This window comes from Pieris napi, chromosome 6 (genome assembly GCF_905475465.1).
Source record: "Pieris napi chromosome 6, ilPieNapi1.2, whole genome shotgun sequence".
Taxonomy (NCBI): Eukaryota; Metazoa; Arthropoda; class Insecta; order Lepidoptera; family Pieridae; genus Pieris; species Pieris napi.
Genome location: NC_062239.1, coordinates 3,345,532 through 3,370,489, shown reverse-complemented (window position 1 = coordinate 3,370,489; position 24,958 = coordinate 3,345,532). Strand labels below are relative to the sequence as shown.

The 24,958-nt window shown below is 31.8% G+C and overlaps 1 protein-coding gene across 4 annotated transcripts; it reads right to left on the bottom strand.

Annotated features, from left to right (window-relative positions):
- Window positions 1–760: 760 nt before the first annotated feature.
- On the bottom strand, window positions 761–23,461 carry LOC125050458 (synaptic vesicle glycoprotein 2B-like). 4 transcript variants are annotated; one of them, XM_047650337.1, is made up of 11 exons: window positions 23,288–23,461; window positions 6,947–7,075; window positions 6,155–6,214; window positions 5,722–5,814; window positions 4,579–4,712; window positions 3,741–3,931; window positions 3,321–3,469; window positions 2,768–3,167; window positions 2,388–2,650; window positions 2,009–2,168; window positions 761–1,766 (listed from the first exon to the last, which is right to left on the bottom strand). In XM_047650337.1, the coding sequence occupies exons 2-11, from the start codon at window positions 6,981–6,983 to the stop codon at window positions 1,583–1,585; spliced, it is 1,671 nt and encodes a 556-aa protein (XP_047506293.1). In that variant the 5' UTR covers window positions 6,984–7,075; window positions 23,288–23,461; the 3' UTR covers window positions 761–1,582. The 4 variants fall into 4 exon arrangements, with proteins under 4 accessions (XP_047506293.1, XP_047506291.1, XP_047506290.1 ...); XM_047650335.1 differs by lacking the exon at window positions 23,288–23,461 and adding an exon at window positions 17,237–17,382; XM_047650334.1 differs by lacking the exon at window positions 23,288–23,461 and adding an exon at window positions 13,769–13,850.
- Window positions 23,462–24,958: the final 1,497 nt, after the last annotated feature.

Here is a 24,958-nt window from a genome sequence, read left to right as displayed (position 1 = left end):
TGTATCTCTTATATTTTTTATTACCTGTTTGCTTTCGACTGAACAACTAATTCTTCAACCCATATATTGACGTTATTTTTAATACTGTACTGTATAATGATATATATCTACTAGATATATTAAAGGTTAAAGTGCCATTCGTGATGTCGAACTATGTTACGTACTCTTATAGAAAAGTACGTCTAAGTACTTGTAATTATTACTACTAGCATTTTAGAACCCGAACTCTGATATAAATGTGGCTAGTGGATTTATTAAGAGAGGCAATCAAATTTTGTAACTAAATAAAATATTAAATCCTCTTCTTCGGTCAATCAAGATTGTTAAAAGAAGAAAATTTAAGTGTAATAAAAATATGTAGTTATTCATAGGACATAATAGAAAAATTAAAACATCGAATATGTTATAGTATTTATTTGTATTAATGTCTATTCTCACAATTCTTTTTAATTCAAGACTTTTTGACAACCAGATAAATCATGAAATGTATTTAATATCCTTTATTTTGTGTATTAGAAAATATCACATTATTTAAGATTTTTTTTCCTATAAGTAATTGCATGCAACAAAAATATAATAAGTAGTACCAACGAGCTATTATACTGTTTTGGTGAATCAAAAAATCTTGAATGCTATAATCTGTTTCAAATGCAGTATAATATCTTCAAACTCGTCTTTTCGTAAACGTCAAAATATTTTTTTTCATTTGTTTCGGGTAATGGGTATGGTTATTGGGTTAAACTTAAATAAAACTACACACTAAAGTAACAATTACTAATTTATAAATTCGTTTTTAAATATGTGTAGGTAACAACATAATTGTACAGTTTCTGACTTAAGTTTTACCTATAATACTCTTTAGATTGGTTGACAGGTCAAACGATGCCAAATCTTCAACGATTCTTAAATACTGTTACATAATTAGTAAAAAAGTTTTTGTACAACTATCTACATCAATAATTAAAAATATCACATACGCGCAAGGCTCACAATACAAATTGAGTTATAATATCGATAATTTGTGAAGATAGCTCTATTATGAGATTAACGAAGTATTCTATACAATCATTAATCCCAATGGTAGAGCGACAGGCAAGTATTTTTTAAAGTTTTAGATGCATAATGATATTAGGACTGACGTAAACAATGTTAGCAAATTAAAAAACTTACAATCATATTATTTAATTGGAAAGTGTTTTTAATAACTTTCTACTTATCGATAACACTCAAGTTTGAATACCATGAGTTGCATAGCTAATAACGTATTAATACAGCGAATGATGAAATTCTGACGAACTCTGTCTAAAATAAAATTCGCCATAAATATAATATATACATTGTTCGTGAAAGAAACTTAACAAGATCAAACCACGCCTTTAAACTTCAGTAAAAAATACTTTAAAAAAACTTCACAAAAACGGTGCTATAGATTGAGTGTGTTTCATATATGGCATAAGCAATATTTAAAGTTGTACATAGAAGTTCAGGGCTTAAGGATTTGAGACGTGGTTCCTAATTTACATTTGTTTACAAATATGATACAACTAATACGTTATCGCTTAATGACTCACGGTAGAGTGTGTTACTGTAAAGCCTGTCGTGTAGTGTTGGGCAGGAAGAGGCACATCAGACCGCCGCTGGCCAGCAGCACAGCTACGATGAAGGTAGGGGCAGGGCAGTAGGTATCCAGTAGTGTGGCGATCACCACGTTCCCGATAATACCTCCCAGACGCGCCGCTACCATAGACACGGCTACTCCAGTAGCTCTGTAATTGTTATGAACATCTTAAATTTTGAATGTAGCAAAATGTTACGGAGTTATAAGATCCGAAGTCGGGTCACAAAATACTAGCCTTTAAAATTCTAAGAAACTTTTTCTCAAAAGAACTTTTCAGTAATCGAGCATATGGAAAGTTTTTACCGATAGTAGAATCTCGGTTAGTATTTTAAATCATTACATGCCAAATACTAAAGTACAAATTGATCAATTTCTCATCACTTCTATTACCGTAAGTTTGTAGGGAAGACTTCAGTGATGAGACAGTCGAGTGACGCGTTGCCGCAAGATATTACCGAACTAAAGATGGCGCTGACTATCAAGTTGTTAGTCTTATTGTACACGAAGTACATGGCGGCAGAACACGTGCCCGCTGAGAACGTTGCGAATACTGAAATTTACGGTAAAAATTACACATCACTGGAAGTTGTGTATCCCGGCTTGGGTTGGGCACTGTAAGCCGGTAAAAATTGAATTAACAGATACAGAAATGCGTAAGGGCTTACGAAATTTTAAACTATTATTCTATAGAAATATGTACATTGTACGTGTGCTAATTTTTTCTCACCACGCAAACTCTGGCTACATTACGTGCTATAATTAGACATACCTAAAAAGAACTTCCTGCCTAGTCTATCCATTCCAAGAACTGCGAAAATATTAGAAGGTATCGCTGCAGCAACAGTGATTAGAGACTCCATGAAGACGTCAGAGTTTATGTGGGAGTCGCATTGAGCTTCTGCAGAATGTGTTCCGTATTGTGTCACGTAAGACGTCACTTGGCAAATGTCGGCTTCAGCGTTATCGTGCGTGCGGGACCACTCGTCGAAGCGGTTAAACATCTCAGGGAACCACATCATTAGACCGTAGTACCTGAAAATATAAAAATTCTAGAATTCCATAATTAACTTAAGGTTATATATCGCTGTATTGGAAAAACAAAATTGCTTATGGTCTAAAACTAAATGTTTCAATAAACAAATTACTTACCCGATATGGAAAGTGAAATTAATTGTGATAGAAATCGTCGTAAACTTCAGAATAGGCGGTACAAATAACTGCTTGCTGTGTTCCACAATATCACTTAACATTCTCCTTAACTTAGACTTCGGTTCTTTAGCTTCAATCTGTTTTTCTTGTTTAGGATGCATCGGCTCTTCTACTAGCAGCTGCTTAACTGGGTACTCCTCCTTACTCCTACCAGTGTTCATCATATAGATTCCTCTAAAGACTTCTAAGGCATCCTCATGGCGACCGGTGGATATCAAAAACTTTGGTGATTCAGGCAAAAGAAATAAAAGCGCAGCCACTATGAACGATGGCAGTGACATCACGAGTAAGAATATACGCCACGAGTTGTAAATGAAAGCACCAGATTGTACGCCGATCTCTGTAAAACAAGTGAAAATTAAGAAATCAATTAATAGGTAAATTGGAGTTTTTTCTTAAAATATACTCTCACTTTAAAATTAATAAAAGTAAATCTAGGTATATATAAGATTAAGCTAGAATACTTTAAATTATAGGTATTTAGGATACGCACCACTTGGTATGATAACCCAAGCGAGTCCGGCCACGAAGAGGTTGCCAAGAGTCCAGAAAGCAGCCATAAAACTCAACATAGCACCACGCTTTTTCTTCGGCTGGAACTCCGCGAAGTATGACCAGATGACCGGGCCTGAACCTCCCAAACTGCACATAAAATGAACATTTTATTCTTAAATATTATGTTTATCTATAAAAAAATTGCGATTAATGGGTCGTAATAAGTCATTTAAGTGACAATGTTTTCTCTTAAATTTAATTGCTAACCTTACAGAGAAACCGTGTTTTGTGGCATAATTAAATTAATATTTACACTTTTATCGCTACTTTTTAGGGTACGCAAATATTATCTTTTAAAATATAAACACGTCAGTAGCTGAAGCACGAAACATTTACTTCGAAACATTAATATACTTACGCTGCTCCGTTCATGAATCTAAACAGCATGAAAAGCTCGTAGTTCTGGCTGAAGGAGGAAGCGACGATGGCCAAGGCGTTGATGATAGATATAGCAATGAGGACTCGCTTGCGACCTAAAGTGTCTGCTACGGAGCCCCACGCGTACGCGCCCACCATCATGCCGATGAAGATTATGCTGTTTAGCCATCCCTGTATGCAAACAATATAAATATTCAACTTCACTTCGCGCAATTAGTCTATAGTTGTATATGAGATGGACAAACCTTTAAAGTGACGAACGTCCGCTAAATATATTATGTTAGCTACAATATTACGTAAATAGATATATTGTTTTTATAGTTCTTAAATTCGCACGGCTGAAAGTTGTTTACATAGTGATATCACTATTACATCTGATGGTCATGAAACGTATAACCGACACATTTTAATAATTTGAAGCATTGACGAAATCGTCATGTACACGATGAGTGGATTTCCCAAAAGGTTAACTGCAAAACCACATAACCTAACAAGCATTTTTAACACATATTGTTCAAACATTAACAATAGTTATTCTTAGAAACTTTGGTTATTTTAATATATCAAACAATTCCTGGTAGGTTAATAAAATCTTAATAAAACATATCTAGGAACTTGTAAATTGTATTCAAACGCACTTGTGGAGTCATTTTCATTACATTGTAAAGAGATGTTCATTGAAATCTGACGCCCGCATTGGGAAGAACTATTCTTTAACTAAATTATTTAGTGAATTTCACTTTAGATATAAGAACCAGAGTTTGCCCATTGATTTAAGTTTTCAAACATGCATTTATAAAATGCTCAATGCCACTTACCTTTGTCTGAGTGGTAAGGTCTAGGTCGCACTGTGCTGATGGTAGGATGAAAGACATGGAGATGACGTCCATCTCCTCTGAGGTGCTGACGAGCCCGCACACGGCCAGCAGCAGGTAATGGAAGCGGCCATAGTCTGTAATTCCATATTCAAAATCTTGTATAATTATATAACCACTTGAGGGAATACTTGTATATGTATAATAAGTCATATTAAGTAGGTACACATTAGATGCCTAGTGGAATTGTTTATCCTGAGTTTGTAATAGAAAGCCCACATGTGTCTCGTTCTATTAAATTTTTTTGGCACTTTAAACATGTGATAGGTCTATCAAAAGTAAATAATTTAAGAGAAATAGTACGTATTCATATTATATAACTAAACTAAACTGGATCCTCGACAGCGCATGCAATAAAATTTAATTGTTTTTGTTGTTAATTGAAACGCTTAGTATGAGAACGTCCCAATAAAAACGATCGTATTTCGAATTCTGCAGATAAACGACCATAATATTGTCACGCCACTGTATCCTGTACGTACGTAAACAAAGCTTACTCGTGTCAAAGTATTTCTTAGAAGGCCTACGAGTCTCGTACTCCAAGGAATTGCTACGTGAGCGCTCTGCACACCTCATTCATTAATTACTCATTCATGACAACATTACTTGAAGGCTTCTAAAGGTCTGGGAATTTTAAATTTTAATGTTTATACATCACTACGGGCAGCGGTTAGCCTTAAGCTTAACTGAGTTTTTTGTGCACGTTGTTTGTCTTAGTGACAATGAACTGATTTTATTATTATAAATAATTATGATTGTCGTATAAGTTCCTATTCGCAAGCTAGAGACATTTCTGTGTTTGAGGCCCACCAATCCGTAACAACTATTGTTACGTTGTCATGGTATAAAATTGATAAGTTTTGGTCAAAAGTCACAACTATTTCTAGAATATGATGTTCAAAATATTAAATATCTTTACAAAATCTTCATAAAACATTTGGTCAAAAGTTCTCTCTTTACAGTATATTTATGCACAGACATGGATGAATATTATAAAGAATCCGCCTCGAATCTGATCAAAACAATTCCCGAAGGCTTATCATAATTCTCGTAAGCAACACGTGTCGTTTGTTGTTGTTTACTCACGGGCTAGTTCGATCGCCTTCTCAAAGTCAGCTTTCTCAGTGTGGCCGCCTTTTTCCGGGTCGAATTTTGTTGGAGATTTTAGTGGGGAGATTCCTGTAAATATTCATACAATTTACAAAAAAATCTAATTAGATAGCATAGTTATTAGTACCTACAATGTTTTTATAAACGATTTTTCACTAGTACAAAAACGGATCAAACGTCAACCATATTATATACGAGTAGTACCGTAAAAAAAATTTAAAGACGTTTCAATCTACGACTCATTGCAAACGGTTCGTAGCAATGGCGTTTGTCACCGCCAGACATTCAATTGGCTTGTCTAAATTGGTTTAAAACGTTATTTACCTGATGTAAACGAGATATTTTAGTTCAGTATAGTTTACACATATAACAATAAGCAGCTTATACAATATTCAATTTTATCACTTACCAAGCTCGGTAGTTTTGGAACCTGGTCCGTTAAGCTGGTGGTCAATTTTTACATCACAATCTAGAAAAAATAGTATTATTAGAAAAGGACTTTAATAGCTTTAGAACTCGAAAGAAGAGAATATATGACCTTGGTTGGTTGGATCAATGGATCAGCCCTCTGAGCCTGAAACCTTCCTTCTTCAAGTGTTATCTATTATCACTGCTCTTTTTTAAGACTTTAAAAAGTCTGAAGACAGAACTTTACTGATTGACGTACATTTTTTTGATGTTATTAATGTCCATATGTATTTTTAGGGCTTTAATCAGGTGGCCAAAGTTTTACAGAAGATTGTTAATTAAATCTAATAAGTTACATGTAATACATCATATTAAATTTTTATAAGCTATGTGCGTGAGTTGAACTTGCGTTTTTGCTATCTATGTTGATAGGTGTGTATCACGAGTAAAATGCAAGGTCAATATTACAATTAAAAGCTGCGTGTTTACTAAGGAATAACTGGAAAATCTCTACTGATATAAACATCGTAATACATAAATGAGAAACTTCTAGCCTAACAAATTAAGGTTTAAATATTTTTACACCCATGTTTCAGCACGCAATTCTAAAGCCTGAGATCATGTGTATAAACTAGGTCTGTTCACTAATAGAGTTTTCATTCAACATCGTAACGTAACCAGCAGGTCTTAGAATAAAAAACTGAGTATTGTGCCATCCGCCAAGTGTGAGTTGGGGCCTATATTCCACGTATCTTGATGATATTCATAAATAACAATCACAAAAAAGTCTTACTGTGAGGTTTCTTGGGCCCAGGGTCAGTTTCTACCATCCTATGCGTGCGGGCAACTATGTATGTTTGCGGCTTGGGATCAACCACACGATCACTGGCTCGGAGTTCGATTCCAACGGCGTCCGGCTCGTCTACAAAATAATAAATTAATGTTTTAAATAAAAATATGTAAAATGGAGTAAATTTGTAATGTTCGTTTGCATGTGTATATTCTAAAGAGTCTTGATCATTTATATTGTAACTGATGTATGAGTTTTTGTTTACTTCTTCTTTTTGCTTTTATGAAGGGTATGTGTAAATAAAAAACTTAAATTGTCTTAGAGATGGCGAACTATGTATAATGTATATGCATTCAATTAGAATTAAATATTAATGGAACCTTCTTGGTGGCTCAGCTTATATTTAAGAAATTAATGATAACGATATTGTCTTGTCACAAGAATATTTAAAGAAAAGTAACACGCCACTAGGCAATACAGCTTTTAAACAATAAAAATAAACTTTGAAACCTGTTCAGTCATTGCTATCTACTTATTGTTAAGATATATTACTTAGGCCTATGTCGTTCCTGTGATGCGCAATAAAGTCTATAGAGCTAAAGTTGCTCGCAAAAACACTGCGTAAAATAATACAATTTCAACAAAACAAATTAAATTTAAGGGCAGACACAGTATATAGTTTCTACATATATAACTTCATGTAGATAATTTCAAAATTGTTTATTTTTATTATGTATAGGTGTCCTAAATAGCTATTTGGCAATTATCATGCAACTAAGACATTGCGGTTATTTCATTGTTAGGACAACAGAAATACCTATTTCGTCTGCACAGCACCAGTAAATATTGAGGTATTGAGGGTTACCGACACTTATGAACGATGTATTTTTTAGTAGTTGAAATAAAATGACTTGTTTGTATTATGTTTATTTTACAAATTTTTCTATTTACATGTACAACGTTCTGCTGCAAAATATGAAAGACTATTATTTTTGTTTTTGTTAAATAATAATCGAAAAAATTCCCCTAAACTCGAAACAAGGACTTTCAGGCTAGAAAAAGTTAATGGCTCAATGTGTTTGCAGAGTGTGATTGTAAATGAATTATCATTTAATTGTTGAATAAGTTTTATTGCTAATATAGCAGAGATTACAATTGGTACAGCCAGAGTATCAAAGTTATAGAAGAAGAAAGTAACAGAGTAACTAGTGTAGTTCGCAAAAGAACCACAGACTACACAATATAATAGGCAAAGTAGAACGTGCCAATTTTAATTTTAACAAAATGCTTTAGGTTTAGATCCTCAAGGCAACATAAATTCGAACTTTATTCATTTAAACTTTTTTAATTGCTTGTTTATTTTTAGTTAATCGAAGTTTATTTCACCAAGAGGAACACCAATCTGCTTATTTAATGTTTTAAATAAGAAGTTCATAAACAAGGACGCATCAGCCAAACAGTTATAGGCACACGAATATTGCACAACACAATATTCAAGCAACGGTTAAAGATCCGTTACAAATCTCGGTACCGCTTAAAAAATCCTTTTTGAAATTAGACCATCGAAAAATTCCGATTGTAATTGTAACGTGTGTATGAATAAATTCCAACTTTGCACAAATTTAAAAACGATTTCAGTTTTATAGGATCATATTTATTTTTTCGTAAAAGTTAACTGTTATATGGTCTGTTTTTGTATACTGAATCTCAAATTTCTGCAGTGCATGTTTTGCTTCATAAGGTATGAAGGCCCTTTTCTCAAGGGCGTTAGTATCCTATAAGTTTGTAGTATAAAGCGACTACAACTTTATAAATCAAAGTCAAATTTATTATTGTATGTTGAAGTGGTGCATTCTTTACTCTTACTTATAGTATATACTTAGCTAATCCTTCCCTGATTACACATATCGCCTATAATGCTAATTATGGCAGCTTCATTTGTCTTTCTTCACACACTAAGTTGTCTAATATATTATTAGGTCTGAGAACTAAGATTAAGCATCAAATAAAACCTAGGTGAGGTTTTATTTGATGCCCAATATGCAACACATGTTGCTTATATACAAAAAAGTCGTTTGCTAGTGTTAAAGAAAACTTGTTTGGGTTGACTATGGGACAATCGAGCAATATCGTTGGTACGCAACGCCAAGAGGCTTACAGTTTACGGGGTGTGTCACGGGCATTAAACGAAAGGTACGGCCTTTTCTTGAAAGCTACGGAGGCGCATAAAATGCCTTAGAAAGCTTTTGTTGCGGGATGCCAAGCGTCGTGTTTTAGTATTTCACAATTTTAACTAGTATAAAATATGTTTGAAATTGACACGAACGTCGAGTTCCTGATTGTCATCAGATTCTCATTTTAATTACAATAGATTGAAACACGCGTATCCTACCAGCATTCGTTGATAAAAATCGTAAGAAAAATAAACAATTCATTCAATTACAAAGTAGTTTATCATAACAACGTCTACATCGTGTGAATCATTCTTGTAATGAAATTTTACTATGTTCGTCCCTGTAGAGTAGCAATTGATTGCAGGAAGTGATTGTGTTATGATAGATCAGTTTGTTGAATTATTACCATTATGCATTCTAAGTATGAAAAAAAATACTGAAGTTTAAAAACTCTTAGCGAATCATGAATGAAAGCGTTTATGTGTTTGTAGTTAGTTACATAAACACAAAACACGGGGTAGAGATTTATGCGTCTATGTTTTTTTTAAGTCAAGTATGTGACCTACAAATCCTAAACGATTTTTTGCCAATGATTTGATAAACTCTATGTAAACCTTCTTGGCGACCCCATTGATTTAGACTTTGCTACATAATTATAAGAAATAATTGGACGTTAGTTATTAGTTTGATATAATTTAATAATAAAAACATATGTATATTCATAAACATACGCGTAAATTAAATACGTTATAGTTTTATTTAAAAATAGGTAATCCAATTGGATTCAACTCCATCTTCAGCTTGAAACGCAGGTCACACGTAAAACTGCCTAAAACGATGGTTAGCTTGCGTTGTCCATACAATATAACGTTTTGTAGCGACACCTATAATAATCTACGGCTACAGTTACTGCGATAACGTCATACTCTGAAACGCGCTAAAGAAGTTATTTCGACTGCTAAGAGTGTGGCGGAGAGTTTATTGCCAGTTCTTCTCTTCCGTTCTACGCCCTTGAATGTAAAAGTACCATAAGTGTACATTTTGTTACCTATATGTATAATTGATTTTTGACTTTTGACTTTTAAGGTTAGGTATATAACTTATCTACCTTCGGGCCGGCCGGTAATTAGTTAAACTGGTCGAGGATCCTCCTGTTAAGTTGGAGGATCTGTTCACCATTCTTCCTTCACAGTTTCTCTCCATAAACCAACAAATTTCTATAACCCCGGTTATACTTTGTTCTTATTTTCTTTTACATTGTTTATAAAACTGCACACACATAATTACATTAAATATTCTATTGAAGGTTAATTTGACTATTATTCGTAACAAATTATATTATTCCTATTGTGAACAATTAAACGTAACGAAAAAGATATATTAGAAAGACGATATGAAGTTTTCTATAAGCGTAACTTTATTCTTTTATTTATCGGAATATTTAAAATGCTTTAATTTTCATTGAAGGTTATTAATGTGGCTACTTAAACGTGTTGCACTTGATGGATTGATAAACGAAATCAAAATAATCTGTCAAAATTGTATAATAATTGGTAGATTGAACTGGTAAGAAAGATTCAGCGAGACGCAAACTTAAAAACAATTGTTCCCGTAAGTCGAAGTCTCGATTTTGACCTTACCTTTAGAGTAAAATGTTGCCAGAGAGATCGCTTGAACGCAATGAGCCGCCCGTTGCCCTCATTATTATTTAATTGACTGACTCTGGGTTGGTGGGATTGGGTGACTCTGTATGTCTAAAACTTGAATCCAATCTTAATCTTATGAATTCACCTTCGGTTAATTTCCATATCTAACTTCTCAAACTTGCGATTGCGTTTCATTAAGGTACGTAAATACGGAAGACTAAATAGGAACAGATTTATTTAAAGTTATTTAAATATTGGTAATTGAGATTGCTTTAATCATGTTAATATTTTATAAATGGTAAATAAATTTATTATTTAAATATTATGCAAGAGTAACAATAATTGCATATTTAATTGGTTTTAATTAAGACACCGTAGAAACAAGATTTAAATATTAATGATTGAAAAATAATAAAACAATCGACTTAATAAATTTAAAATATATAGTATGTTACAAGTTTAACAGTGACCGCAGTTTAAAATCTAAAGTACTTAAAAAAATAATGACTATTTTTTGGCAAAAATAAAGAAAAAACTACTTAAGTTAATAAAACTTTAGTTTTTACGAGTAAAAAGGCAGTCTTCAGTAATAAACGTGGACATCGTTTTATTCTTAAAAATATTATAAAAACATGTTGTACCTACGATTGTTATCTTGGTTTTGGTTCAGATTTCTTCGGATAATTTGTAATTTATTACATTTTCAATTATTCGTGTTATAGACTTTGCTTCGCTGAATTACTGTTTAAATAAAAGATATGGTACTTTCTCCTAACAAAAATACTGACCATAAATATACTAACAGAATATTAACAGTGAAAGTGGGTCATATAGAAAAAAGCTTAAAATTTAATTCATATGCGCATCATTATTTGGGTCGAAATAGGAATATCTCAACCAAAGTTCATTACAATTTATATGCATTACAAATATTAATAATTTTCGTTTAAAGATTCCGTAAAAACAAACGCAAATAATGTGATCCGGAAAATAGACTCTCGAAGTTAAGGAGTGGACCTGTAGTTCATACAAAGGATTTTCACTTCACACGTTTAAGCTACCTTAACATATAAAGAGAAACAGTAACTTAATATGTCTTGGCCACGTTCTACTACGAAATAAGTTCTCCGGGCCACGCCACGGCAAATAACCCCGTCCATCCCTAGTCCCAAGGGGGACCGGCCATACCCAAAATATACAAGACAAGTTTGTGCACAGACACAAGTCCCCTTATCCAAAACTCTCATACTCCGAGTGCTAGAGCAGGACCAACAGCCAGTTCAAACACAGCTAATTACCACTTTTACCATGTGTCACAAACATTATATCCTCATTCGAAATTGAAATTATTTTACACATGAAGCTTCATAGTGAAATTATTGTTTAGAGGAATTTATCGATCGATAGTTTAAAAAACCGTTTTCTTTTATAATGCGATATTTGCAAACATAATAACTATTTAAAAAAAATTAATTTTAAAATCAATATAATAACGTTTAATTTTATTGGTCAGTGTAATTTCAATTTCATATATATAATTTAGTAATTTGTTGTTACATATAACTTAGTTAGTAAATACTACTCCTTATTTCTGATAAAACCATCTTTATTATCGAAAATGCATTTATTCGATAATACTAAATTTTGGTTCGTTGTGTTTTATTTTTACATAAACAGGCTTTTCTGCTATTAAAACATTTCGAAAGGTTTTACACATCGATTTTAATAAGTTACAGTCAAAAAATATAACTACAATAAATGCCTTCATGCATTCATTAGCATAAAACAAGTAGCATTCTTACCAGAAAAGGAACAGCATATAAGTTAGCACGTGAATAAATATAGCATATTATCTCCTCAAGTTCTAATAGGCACAAAAACAAAACGTTTATCAAATATCACTTGGGTAAACCATTTCACGTCACTCTCAGTCCTACAGAAGTGCATAGAGTCTTGGCCGTCAATAAAATTTCGCTCACAATTTTATTTTTATAATCGATTCTGAGACGTGTTATCAAAGTGAGATCGCAACGGGTTATGTGGAGGCTCTGTTAAACTGTTTGCTTGCTAAATTTACGGTCCGCCCCACCTGAGGACGTTTTTGATAAACAAATATGCATCTTCCGATTCTTTAAGGTTTAGCGTCAAAATAAGCAGAGAAGTTGAGATACATTAAAACATTTGTAGCACATGTTTTTAGCATAAGGAATTATTTGTAAATGGATTTTATATAGAGGAGTTTAGTAGCGTATTCTATGTTATTGTGGCAACTTAAAAAATCTGTCTCTAGAATTAACTACTGGTGGTTTTGGGAGTTGTATGGGCAATACTTATTTCCTATTATATTTCACAAGAATATTCTTGAAGAAGGTGAATTATATTAGGAGTCCCTAATGAGTTAATAAAATTAAAATAATACACTTTTACAAATGTACCATTGTCAGCGTTGTAATAACGAACAAAGGGTTGCTTATGAAAACAATTACGAAATCAACGAACATAATATCCGTACTCATTGTATTGTGAATGATAACTTAAAAAGATTAAACCAATTTGAAAATGGGACCCTATATTCCGTAATTTATACATAGTTCTTCAACTAAGTAAACTAATAAGTATTTATATTGCTTAAATAAAGAACTCAAACAAAGTTACTACTTCCATTCGTTTTTTCGTTACCATGGTATAGGACAGTTAAACTAATTAGTTAGAAATACTGAGACTAAATTATTATAGATTTAGTATTTTATTGGAACTGAATAAATATATTTTAATTATGTTATCAAGTATTTATCTAGAGTATTCATTTAAAAATAATTACTTCAATTTAAATTACTACATTTAATGAATATACGAATTGCGTAATAATTGCTTGTGGTTTACGAATTGTTATTGTTATTAACAGCCTCATTAGGCTCTAAGTATCTACTTTGAGGGCTAATACAAATAGTTCTAGAGTTTAAATTAATTTTCTAGTACGGAGCGGACAGGTTTTTTGGACTTACCTGGAACGTTACGTTTTGAAGATTTACTATAGAACCATTTTGTATAAATCATTTTATTTGTCTTCATATCTAATTCCCTCGAGCACATCAAAACTTCGTCTGAAGTCTAAGAAGGATTAAGAACATGTAAAAGTGATTAATTAAAACAACTTTTGTAAACAAAGCTTTGTCCTTAGAAAGTAGCGGTTGACTCAAGGTTCAAACATCGGGAACTTGGTGGATCATGAAGTACAGGTTCGCATAATTACGACGACAAAACAGTAGTTTCATTGCACTGTTTTAATTGAAGTTGTATAATTGTATTATGAAAGGTATTTTACAACAAAAACAATACTTATAAAGCTCTATCAAAAAATTATCCTTTATGTATCCTGTATTTAATAAGATCGTTGCTGTCCAGTATTCCCATAGGACATATATACAGGCAAGAAGCCTAGTGCGAAACAATAATTGTTCTGTCGGGAATCGAGCTGTCCTTGGCTGTACTTCGAACGATAACTACTAAGCCACAAATGTGGACACCCTTGTTAGACGAAAGGTCAGTATGTTGTAACGAAATAGATAAGATTAGATTTACAGGTGTTTGATGGTATTATTGTTTAAAGTTTTAACTTCTTAACTAAAGGTCATTTTGTTTATTTTCTTGGTTACGTAAAATATATAAAAATTTATTTGAATTCCGTGTGTTGCAGTTTTGTTAGTTTAACCATTACTTTAAACACTTAATTTAGGTGTAATATAATAGTTTATAGGTAGATTCCTACTAGGAAATGAAATAACTGGTTGAGAGACGGGCCGACATGACACTGATTTAAAAGTAATCAATCGAGCTGACCTCCGAAGGTGTCTCGTGAATGAGTAGACCGGTCTGTCAAGGTGAAGGTAATGCATACGTCTACGTAGCTCTCATTTGGTGATAGAAGTAAGTTATATTATTTTTAATTTAAAATTAAAGTACCACTTCAATAGTCGCCGTGCTTGTTACCATGGTTACGCTGTTTAAATAAAACCATGGTACCAGCGTAATAACTTTAGTCAAGTAAGGGTTCAGAAAAGTACGAAGTATGACCTCCCGTATGTCAAAATTCGATACTTTTTGTCATACACGAGTCACGATTACTCTTGTTTCTAAATATCAACCTTAGTCCGTGTGTGATTGGGTAATTTTGTTACATTTATGTATCTTGTGTTTAACAAAGACAATTAAAATACGTAGAATTATTTAAATATTTTTTGTCTCATTTATTAATTTGCATAGTGACAAGAGACTGATAAAGACATACAGTAGCAGTTTGAAGTTTATAGTACGTATATACGTAGTAAGGGATATATATAAAGTGGTAAGATCTACAGTTTATCATTCATAATTAATTAGTAGCCTTCCATCCGTATCTCGTATATAGTATTAGAATCGCTTCTGCTTAACTTATTCTTATATTTATTGACGTTATACTTTCTCCAAATATATATTTATTTAAGTAATTAAGGCTACTAGGCTAATGACCGCTGAAAGTAGTTTGTATATTTGCAATAAATATTTGTAAGATTATATTTAAAATTGTCAAAACTTGAATGTATACCTGCATTAATGGTAAAAGACTAAAACAAAATTGGGTCTTTTATTACCAGTTCTGCATAAATTATAATCTGTGTTGATGACAAAAAATAATTTAATTTTAAATGAAAATATTTTAAGCAAGAGTTTATGTGTATATTTATGAGTACCTACTCAGACTTTTACTTATTTCAAATAAAAGTAAGTATTAGAATGTATATTTCTTGATATGTTTTTTTTTTCTATTTAAACCTAACCTAAACTACTATTATTAACTAGTTATTGTATTTTTGTATATTTAAAAACAATAATTTATAGTTTGCAATATAAAAAAAATCTTTTTATATAATTATAAGTTGTACATCACACAATTTACTCCCAAAAAAAGGCGTAGAAAATAAAACCCTCGACCTAGTTGAGGGTACACTATCTTTTTTATGTTTTTTTTCTTTTTTTACTAATGAGATCAGTATTCAAATTCCCTCAATAAACATGCTAACTACATGATAAGTTAGTCTTTATATACCGAATGTATTTCTTAAACCTGTTTAAAACAAAAAGACGATATGAATTTAGTACGTGAAATATTTTCTGACAAGTAATATTTTTTGCTGCATTTCTACGTAATTTACAACGTATTTATTACGTTAATTGTGGGATATACGATATGGCCCCCCTTATTAAAAAAAAACAAATTAGTCTAAATGCGCTGTTTCTACATAAGTACTTATCTGTCTCTTTTCATCACAGCGTAAACACAATTTGACAGAAAGAGCATATACAAGTAAAAGACTGCATTTAATAGTTTTATTAATTAATTAATACTTATAAAGCCGGTATAAACATGTCATACCTTACTTTGTTTCTTATACAAATATTCAACATTGTGGATAGCAAATTCATTCCTCTACAAATACACATAGGTATTAATTGAGTATAAATGTATTAAAATTCGTTAGGAAGTCTATTGTGTAGTTCAAAAATGGGAAACACTGGGAATCGAAACTAGAGCCTTCGTTAAGTGTGTTAAACAAGCCAGCAAGGTCAACCAGATAATAGTTAACCTTATAATTGACGTTTGTACAATAAAATGCCTACCATATAATACCAGATAGAAATCTACGTAGATACAGCGATGTCGAAATTCATATTGACACAATGATCCATATTATCTTGGTCCATATTTGAGCTATGCGTGATCAACTGAAGGATGCAGCCTGTCAGCTACCGAACTACTTGTAAACAAATGACACTTATCTTGTGTAAATTTGTAAAAGCAAATATCATGTCATCTAACAATGTTACCTACGACGCGGTTACATAAATATATCGGTCCGAAAATATTGCGAATAAACTTGGAATTACTTACAATTACATACAGAACAAGAATTATTAATTCCGTCCTATCACCAAATATGGTGCCCGATATTTATATTTTTTTCAACGATCAGGCTAGATTATAATTTTCGCATTAGTTATAATTTTTATTAATTTCTATGTCTAGAATTTTTAAATTCTTTACCTATGTCATATTTTTCTTTAGATCAGAATTCACTGTGATATTGGGTTAAATAAATAAAAGTATAAACTGTATAAGATGGATAATGAATTGGTTTCAACTGAACTTGACTCACCGTGTATAAAGTTTTAAAACCTCTTTGTGAGTAATTAAAATATTCATAAAATACCAATTGCAGTTTTTGTTACTTAATGTATGTACAAATAACGTTGATGAATAGCGAGTTTGTCAAATAACATCGTACATGCACAAAGGACAGGTGATTCATGGAAGATTTCAATAACACTAAGATCTAAATTGTTAAAGGCTAAGATATTTATCGACTCTAAACGTGTTAATGACGGAACAGTGGCTGGTAGATGTCGTGTTTTGCAAATTAACATAGGTCACTTACCGGTCGGTCTGATGAGCCTCTTCTTGGCTGATGGAGATTGAGTGTTCCGCCAACAAAGTGGCTATGAACGATAGTGACTAAGAATGGGATGAACTTGGTTCGACGGAGACACACTCGTGCGAGTGTTAGTAATGACGATACTGCGACGGGTATATATCAAAAAGCAGGCCTCGTCGTGTCAACAGAGGCAATCTTCCAGTAAATACAACGACACAACATTTAAATACTATTTGGTTAAGGATTCAAGATTTAACACCACGCAAGTAGATGTTCGTGCGAATTGTTTTTATTCTTGGATGACAAAACAAATTTATATATATTTATTTATGTCGTGTTTTTTTAATTTTATCTTTTTTTTATGTTTACAATTACATTTTAATTCAATGACTGAAAAGCAGTACATATGTTAATTTAAGCAAATTTAATCCTTTTTTGCCATTCATTCATATTGATAGATATATAAATTAAGATCATTAAAATGCATTTTTATCAACGGACATATATTGTCAAAAGTTGTGTTTTTTAGTGTAATTCTATAAGATAATCATTTTTGTGAAAGCTATCAAAGTATAAACAATTAAGATAAAATCTTAAAATAGTCAATACTTAGCAAACAAAGTATGACGTTTAGGAGATAGTGATTAAGTCGGAGGCTTATATTATCATAAAAATCTACCTACTATGGTCAAATAACAGCCTGATTACAATATTTTACACTTACATATAAGAAACACTACTTAAATGAACACTTTCACTAGAAAATGATATTTATTTCACAGCAACACTTGTTTGGTTTGTAAGAAATGTTTGTTGTATTTTTTTTATATATTCGTTACATACGACCTGAAAACGTTTTTTTGCGTTTTATCTATATCAGAATAATTAAAATATATTGTTTTACCATAACAGTAAAAATGTATACTGAATGAATGAATATGTGTGGTCCCTATATATCAACAAATTTTGTCGTCAAAATTAAAAATTATTGTCTTAAACAAAATACATCAAATTCAAGAACCTAAAATCGTCCATGGCAGATCATGTTCAGCAAGGCAATCATGTAATCCCTATAATTGAAGTACCTAAACATATATACTTTATTCGCGATTTTATGTGTATTAATTAAGATATATACAGTCCAATGACATTTTGATCGTATTATTCGAGAAAGGACTCAGTGGGAACCTAAATTTCCTATACCTTAAACTTTTAAGGCTTAAAGATTAAAACATATATATAGATATAGGATTCACTGAAACTTGTCTGTGAATGTAAGACTCCAAAATGTCCTACAAAAATTGTGTGTCTGTGGTATTAAGTTAAGAACTCTTAATTTTAAGTTTTTGTTCGTGTTTTTAACATTTGAGTAAAACCTTGTTATAAAGTTACAAACATAAGTTTGTTCGTAGCGTTAAAAAAACTTCATTAACCTCAAATTTACTTGATTACATCCGAACTTCGTTAAATCATTTTCATAATTCTGCCGCCTAAAAATTTCGAAATAGGATTTGTCCAAACTAAAGAATTACTTTTATTTCAGAATATATCTACTATAATTACTTTTTCGCTAAAGGTTTATATCCCGTATTGTTCCTGTATATAGACTATAGACTCAATTATCTATTATTAGAGATGTGAACCGGACATTTGAGTATCTAATGACTAGGTACGTAGCGAATGACCTATTTTTGTATCGGTTTGGTAGACATTAAATTGATTGTATAATTCATTCAGTCTGATTGTTAAAAACACATTTAGATACCTAGGTATTTTCTCTTAAACTGATAATACTTCAGGTTAAAAAAAATATAGACTCAAAAAAAAACAAAATTCTGTTTTAATTTTACGAACAGGACATTTCTTATGTTTGCCAACGTCTTAAATTACTTAAATATATTAAAAATGGGAATATTTGTTTGAATAGATTCTAGACATACCTACGTGTGACCAAAGTTGTAATTCAAGATCAAAAGTATTATAACTATAGCATTAATGCGTACCATTGTCAAGTTCCTTCTAACATAACTGATTTGTAAATATCCGGTAGTTTTATTTACCACGAGCATACATAACAATTAGAGTAAATAATAATAAATTGTATATCTACTTCCGCTGACAATGTGAAGGATTCATGGCCGAATTGTGGAAACCAAATGGTGGAAACCAATACAGTCCAAAACGATTGACGTGTCATGTAATGTTGTGTAATAGTTTCTAAATCATGACATAACTTTGTTATATATATTGCTTATATTCTAATAATTATGTTTTAATAATTATTTTTTAACGTTTTATTGCTTACTATATATAAACTAAAAGTACAAAAAACCCTAAGGTTAACTTTAGTGTCTGAAGGCCCACACTACAGTACAAATATAAATTCCTGATAAACTAAAGAATTAAAAAGAAATACAATTAATTAAAAAAAACGTGTGTTTACTCATGTACACACGTTAGAAGCTATACTTCTTTGGCGTAGGTATCTAGATAAAAATTTTATCGCCTTATTCTACGTTTGTAGAAATAACGACACAAATAATAGAACAAAAGGTATTTAATACATTGAAAGATTTATTATAACACATTATCTAGTTAAATAAAGTTAAGTTAAAATTCACGAAAAAAATATTTCTACATAATTAAAGACATTGACTTTTTTACTTTAAAATGTTGACTATGCTAACTCCAGGGTATCGGTTTTTTGTGACGGTGTGCGGGTGTCGGTTTTATGTGACGGTGTGCGCACGCATCGTAAAAATTTACTATCATCATTTTTTCCTAATGCGCCAAAAGAAGTATAACTTCAAAAAAATCGAAACGAAAACATTATAAAAAACAGAGAAAAAAACTACATTTCTATACCTTATACGTAACTTATTGTATTACATTTATCTTAAATTTATGGAGTCAAGTAATCACATCCCAGCTTGGCTTAAAAATACATTTTATGTGTATATGAGTATAAGTATAAGTACGAAGTCAAGAATCTCCAGTTGGGATGTTCTGTTTCATCCTGTTGGATACATATAGGATTCAAAGAGGAATTACCAAAATATATAAATGTGTTTTTGGGTAGTCTTCTTAATCATTGGTCAAGTGTTTATTTATTTCATTAACACATTTTGTCACTTATGGGTTCAGGCCCTGTGGTATACTTCTATTTGAATTCATAACGTGCGTAGATTTGAGCAAATTAAGTGGGGTGTATCTGTGTGCTCTAGACAACTTTTCAGGCAATCTTCCAGTACATAAGGCTTAGTGCTATTTTAACATATGACTTCTGTAGTGTCCTTTATACATTGTTACATTATATTATTTACATACATTTATCTCCGCAAAGTAGAGCCCTGTTATTGAGTTATTTCTAAATTGTCTACTTGTCACTATAGACAATTGAGTTAACGTTTACATACATTGCAGGCAACGGATTGGACAGGGGAAAATTGACTCAGCGGCAATTTATCAATAACGACACTATAAAGTGTTCCGGAGTAACTCGATTTCGGCCAGGCGTCCGTTCGCTCACGCGTAGCTCGATGTCAATGCGTCACATACATCACGCGATGTAAGTTCGACAAAATGTTCCGAAAATTATGTTTTTCACAGTAAAACTGTTTTTTTTATTAAATTTATGATTGATACATAAATATGTATAGCTATACTAGTTATTGCCAACGTGTTAAATGTATCTAACAGAAAATATGATAAGAGAATGAAATTCAACGTATTTTTTTTTGTTAGATTGTGAAGAAAACACAACTTATAATTTTCTTTTTGAATGTTGTTAAAGAATCTCTCTGAATTTAATATAACATAATTCAAACTATTGCAGCACGTGGGCGGCTTTATACATTTTCCAGTATTATAATTGAGTTTTAATATTTATACAGTAATTAATAAATTGCACTCGTGTACTTTATCACGTGTCGTAAATGTTCGTAATCGATATTACAAACATTATGTTTTGCATTGCGCTAATCAGCAATTATAAATGTATCGTCAGGCTTTAGGGGGTTGATCAATTATTTTCTCGTCTAAAAACAAAGAAGTCTCATATAAACTTGCCCAAGGAAACAATTCATCCAATTGGAGTCACACAGAGAAAGTTTATCTTTATTTGGCCGCAAAAACAACCCCCTAGGCTTTGACATAAAAAAATAGAAGTCGGTTAAAAATGAGTAAAATAATAATAATAATAATTTATTGCAAGAATATGGTACAAAAATGTGTAAGGTGGTACAATCGCAAGTTCGCATATTCTGCCACAATGGCGCGCAAATTTGTCTTTAAAGGAATTTTACATTATTAGTCATACATATGAATGGGTCAGTTCTTATATTATTTGTATCGTACATATCATATCATACGTTATTAAATGTATATCAACTACAGTGTCTCACGCAAATAATCATTTATTGAATAATTATTTTTTTCAAAAGTAATACACCAAGTTGATTTTTAGACTCTAGTCGGAAGATCTTTTAATTTTTTTGGTAAATTATTGTAAACCTTAATGGATTTTTGAGACAGGCAATTTCTCCCCATGTCTACTTCGTACTTCGACTTCTACATTCGACTTAAAAATATGTATGTTTCTATGCACGAATAAGGACATTTCTAAAATATAAATACAGGGAAGAAATAAAATTTTGAGCTTCTTAAATAAACTATCAAAACAGTTTGATCCAAAAATTGCTCGAATAAATTTCTTTTGAGCCTTAAATACCCTATTTACTTCGACTGAATTTCCCTAAACTATATTTCCATATCTAAGTATAGAAGAAACATATGCATGATAAGCAGCTAATACCGTATCATGGTTAACAGTTTCCTTTAGTTTTAACACAAAAACGTATGTTTCAATATGTGCTTTCCAACTACAAAATTTATCTAGCGTTAAACGAATGGTCTTTTATGAATAAAGAGTTTTGATCGTCCGCAATTATCTATTCACTACTGACCCCATTTGTTCTTGTCTGAGAGTGGCCATAAATTGCTCTACCTATAAAGTGAGCCGCGATGTACCGAAGGGCGAACGCCGACCACCTACTTACTTTACCTTTGAAATGCCGAAATCTAAGGGATCAACCCTGAAATTATAAGAAAATGTATTCTTGCTTTTCCTGAACCCAAAACAAATAATCGTGTAAGTTATGCAATTTTACTCCAATTACCTTACACTGGCGGTGTTTTAAATGATCTAGGTAATAGTAAAATTGTTTGTTGACCAGTAACTTTATCGATTGGATAAAGTCGTAGTCGTCGTCGTCGTGTAGTTTATTTACAGGACGAATGGGGGATATAGAATGAAAGCTGCCAGAATCGCATTAATAAATATAAAACAAACAGAAGGTCTTTGGTGTACCGTACACATTTAAAACCTCTTTGAGATATAAACGAATTAATACGTTATATCGTGACTCGTGCAAAGTTCACGTAAATAACTCAAAAATCGAGTAATTTTTTTTAATTTACACTTCGCTACCTTGTACAAAAACATACATATAACAAAAGCAGGTGAAATAAGCAGGCAACAGTTATTAATGTAACAAATTCGCGTTTTATTTAATTTTGTTTTGCGACTCTCATACAACAGTTGAGCACTTTTTGTAGGCAATCGTGAGAACCATTTTAATTTGAGATGTATTGAAAATTTTAATTTCCAGTGCTTACCGTTAAAGTATAAAATAACAAAAAATACACATATTGCCTTAAATTTACAATAACTTATCATAGTTTTTTGTGAAATCTACTACCGTGACCTATGACCGCTTCGGACGAAAAGTTTAAAACATATCTACACTCTCAAAGACAATATCTTTTGTTTTACTTGACTATTAAAGATATTTTACATAACTTTACGACATTTTGAGTGCTTTACAACATATGTATGCATCCGTTATAAAAGTTAACTTTTTTATTATTCTTGCTATACATCTTACTGTTTAAGATTATACGGCAATTTTATTGCCATTATTTCGCATACAACGCTTGATGAACACTGACCCATTGTTATAAGTATGACTAATGATAATCTTTAAAATGACTTACATGTACATAGCTTCCCTTCAGCAATAATTCGGATAACTCTTCGTGTGGAGAAAGAACCTTTGCAAGCTTCTCTGACGCGGTTTGCATCCCTCCAGAGATAAGAGGGTTTCACTAACGATCGCGGTTTCGCAATGGTAAAAATTTAGGAATCAAGCTATTCGTAGGTCAACGTGCGTCTCGTAATACAATACGTGTACTTGTGTGAGGGCACTGAGCCGTGAGTCGAAGCCACTGACAAAATAATAGTGCGGGATTACATCCTGCCGACAATTCATCGGACAAGATGACAACCTTTTCGATATCGTTTTAAATGAAAATTGTATGTTGTATGAACGGAATTTCTAATTTGCATGTTAAGTAAGCACAAAATCACGATTCAACGGTAAACGTTGTAATTATACATATTTTTATACTTATTATATATATTATTTATGCTTTTTATTTTATTTTTAACAAACATATTGGTTTAAGTTCGAAGACCGAGGATTAAGATCGACCGAGGAATATAAGTAATATTCTTAATGGAATGGGCCAAAAATTCCTAAGATTTAATAAAAATTACCTTTTGTATTGTTCATATTCTATGATGGATGGGAATTTTAGTAAAGTCATAAATCCTGAATATACTAGATAGTTTTTGCATTTACGTTAAGTATTGATGAAAAGGATAGATTTTGGTGGCATCATAACTTACAAATAATCCCCATCGCAATATTTTTGAAAGTGTGAACCACTTTGTGTGTATTATTAAATAATACAAATAAATTTAAATTGATCGTGATCTTGGAGTGGTTTACATTGTGTACTGATTAAAATATCTATCAAGTTATCAGGACATTTTAATTTAAATATATTTTCCCACTGATTATCATTTTCAAGACACACCGCTCAGATGAATTTTTTTGGGTAGTCAATGGATTGTGTACAAGAAAAACATACGTAAGTCTGTGTAGTTGATTTGATATTTTTCAAAATAATGCACCTATCTTTATAATATATATAAATCTCGTGTCACAATGTTTGTCCTCAATGGACTCCTAAACTACCAAACCGATATCAATCAAATTTGCACACCGTGTGTAGTTTGATCCAACTTAAAAGATAGGATAGCTTACATCTCAATTTATACCCGCAATATTATTTTATTGCAAATATTTGTTTATTATTTGATACAATTCTAACAGATGGCGCTGTGTTAAAAGTACCAACGTTTCACATAAGCTATCTACCTTTCACATAAGTTCTCCTACCGTTTCCCTTGAATAGTTTACTACTATGTAATACATATAACAAAAACCTTAGTCAGGGCAACGCCTGGCCGGTCTGCTAGTATATAATAATTATTCACTTTTCTTGTAATTTGCAAAATCTCACTGGTGACTGGTCGGACTTGAATTCGTGTATGCGGTGATGCTAGTTATTTCGACTATGTATTTGCGTGTTGTTCCCACGAGAATGTAAGTGCGTGCTCCTATTTCACCATGCTGATAGAGGACAAATCTTTGTTTTTAATTTATTTTACTATGATTAATTAACTATTGATTACTTAAGATGTCATGTGAAACATGGTGTAATGGTTGCAGCTCCTTACAAACATTGTGTAAAACAAAAACTTGGCCATTAAAGAGTGGCGGAGAGTTCATTGCCATTTCTTCTCTTTCGTTTACGTCC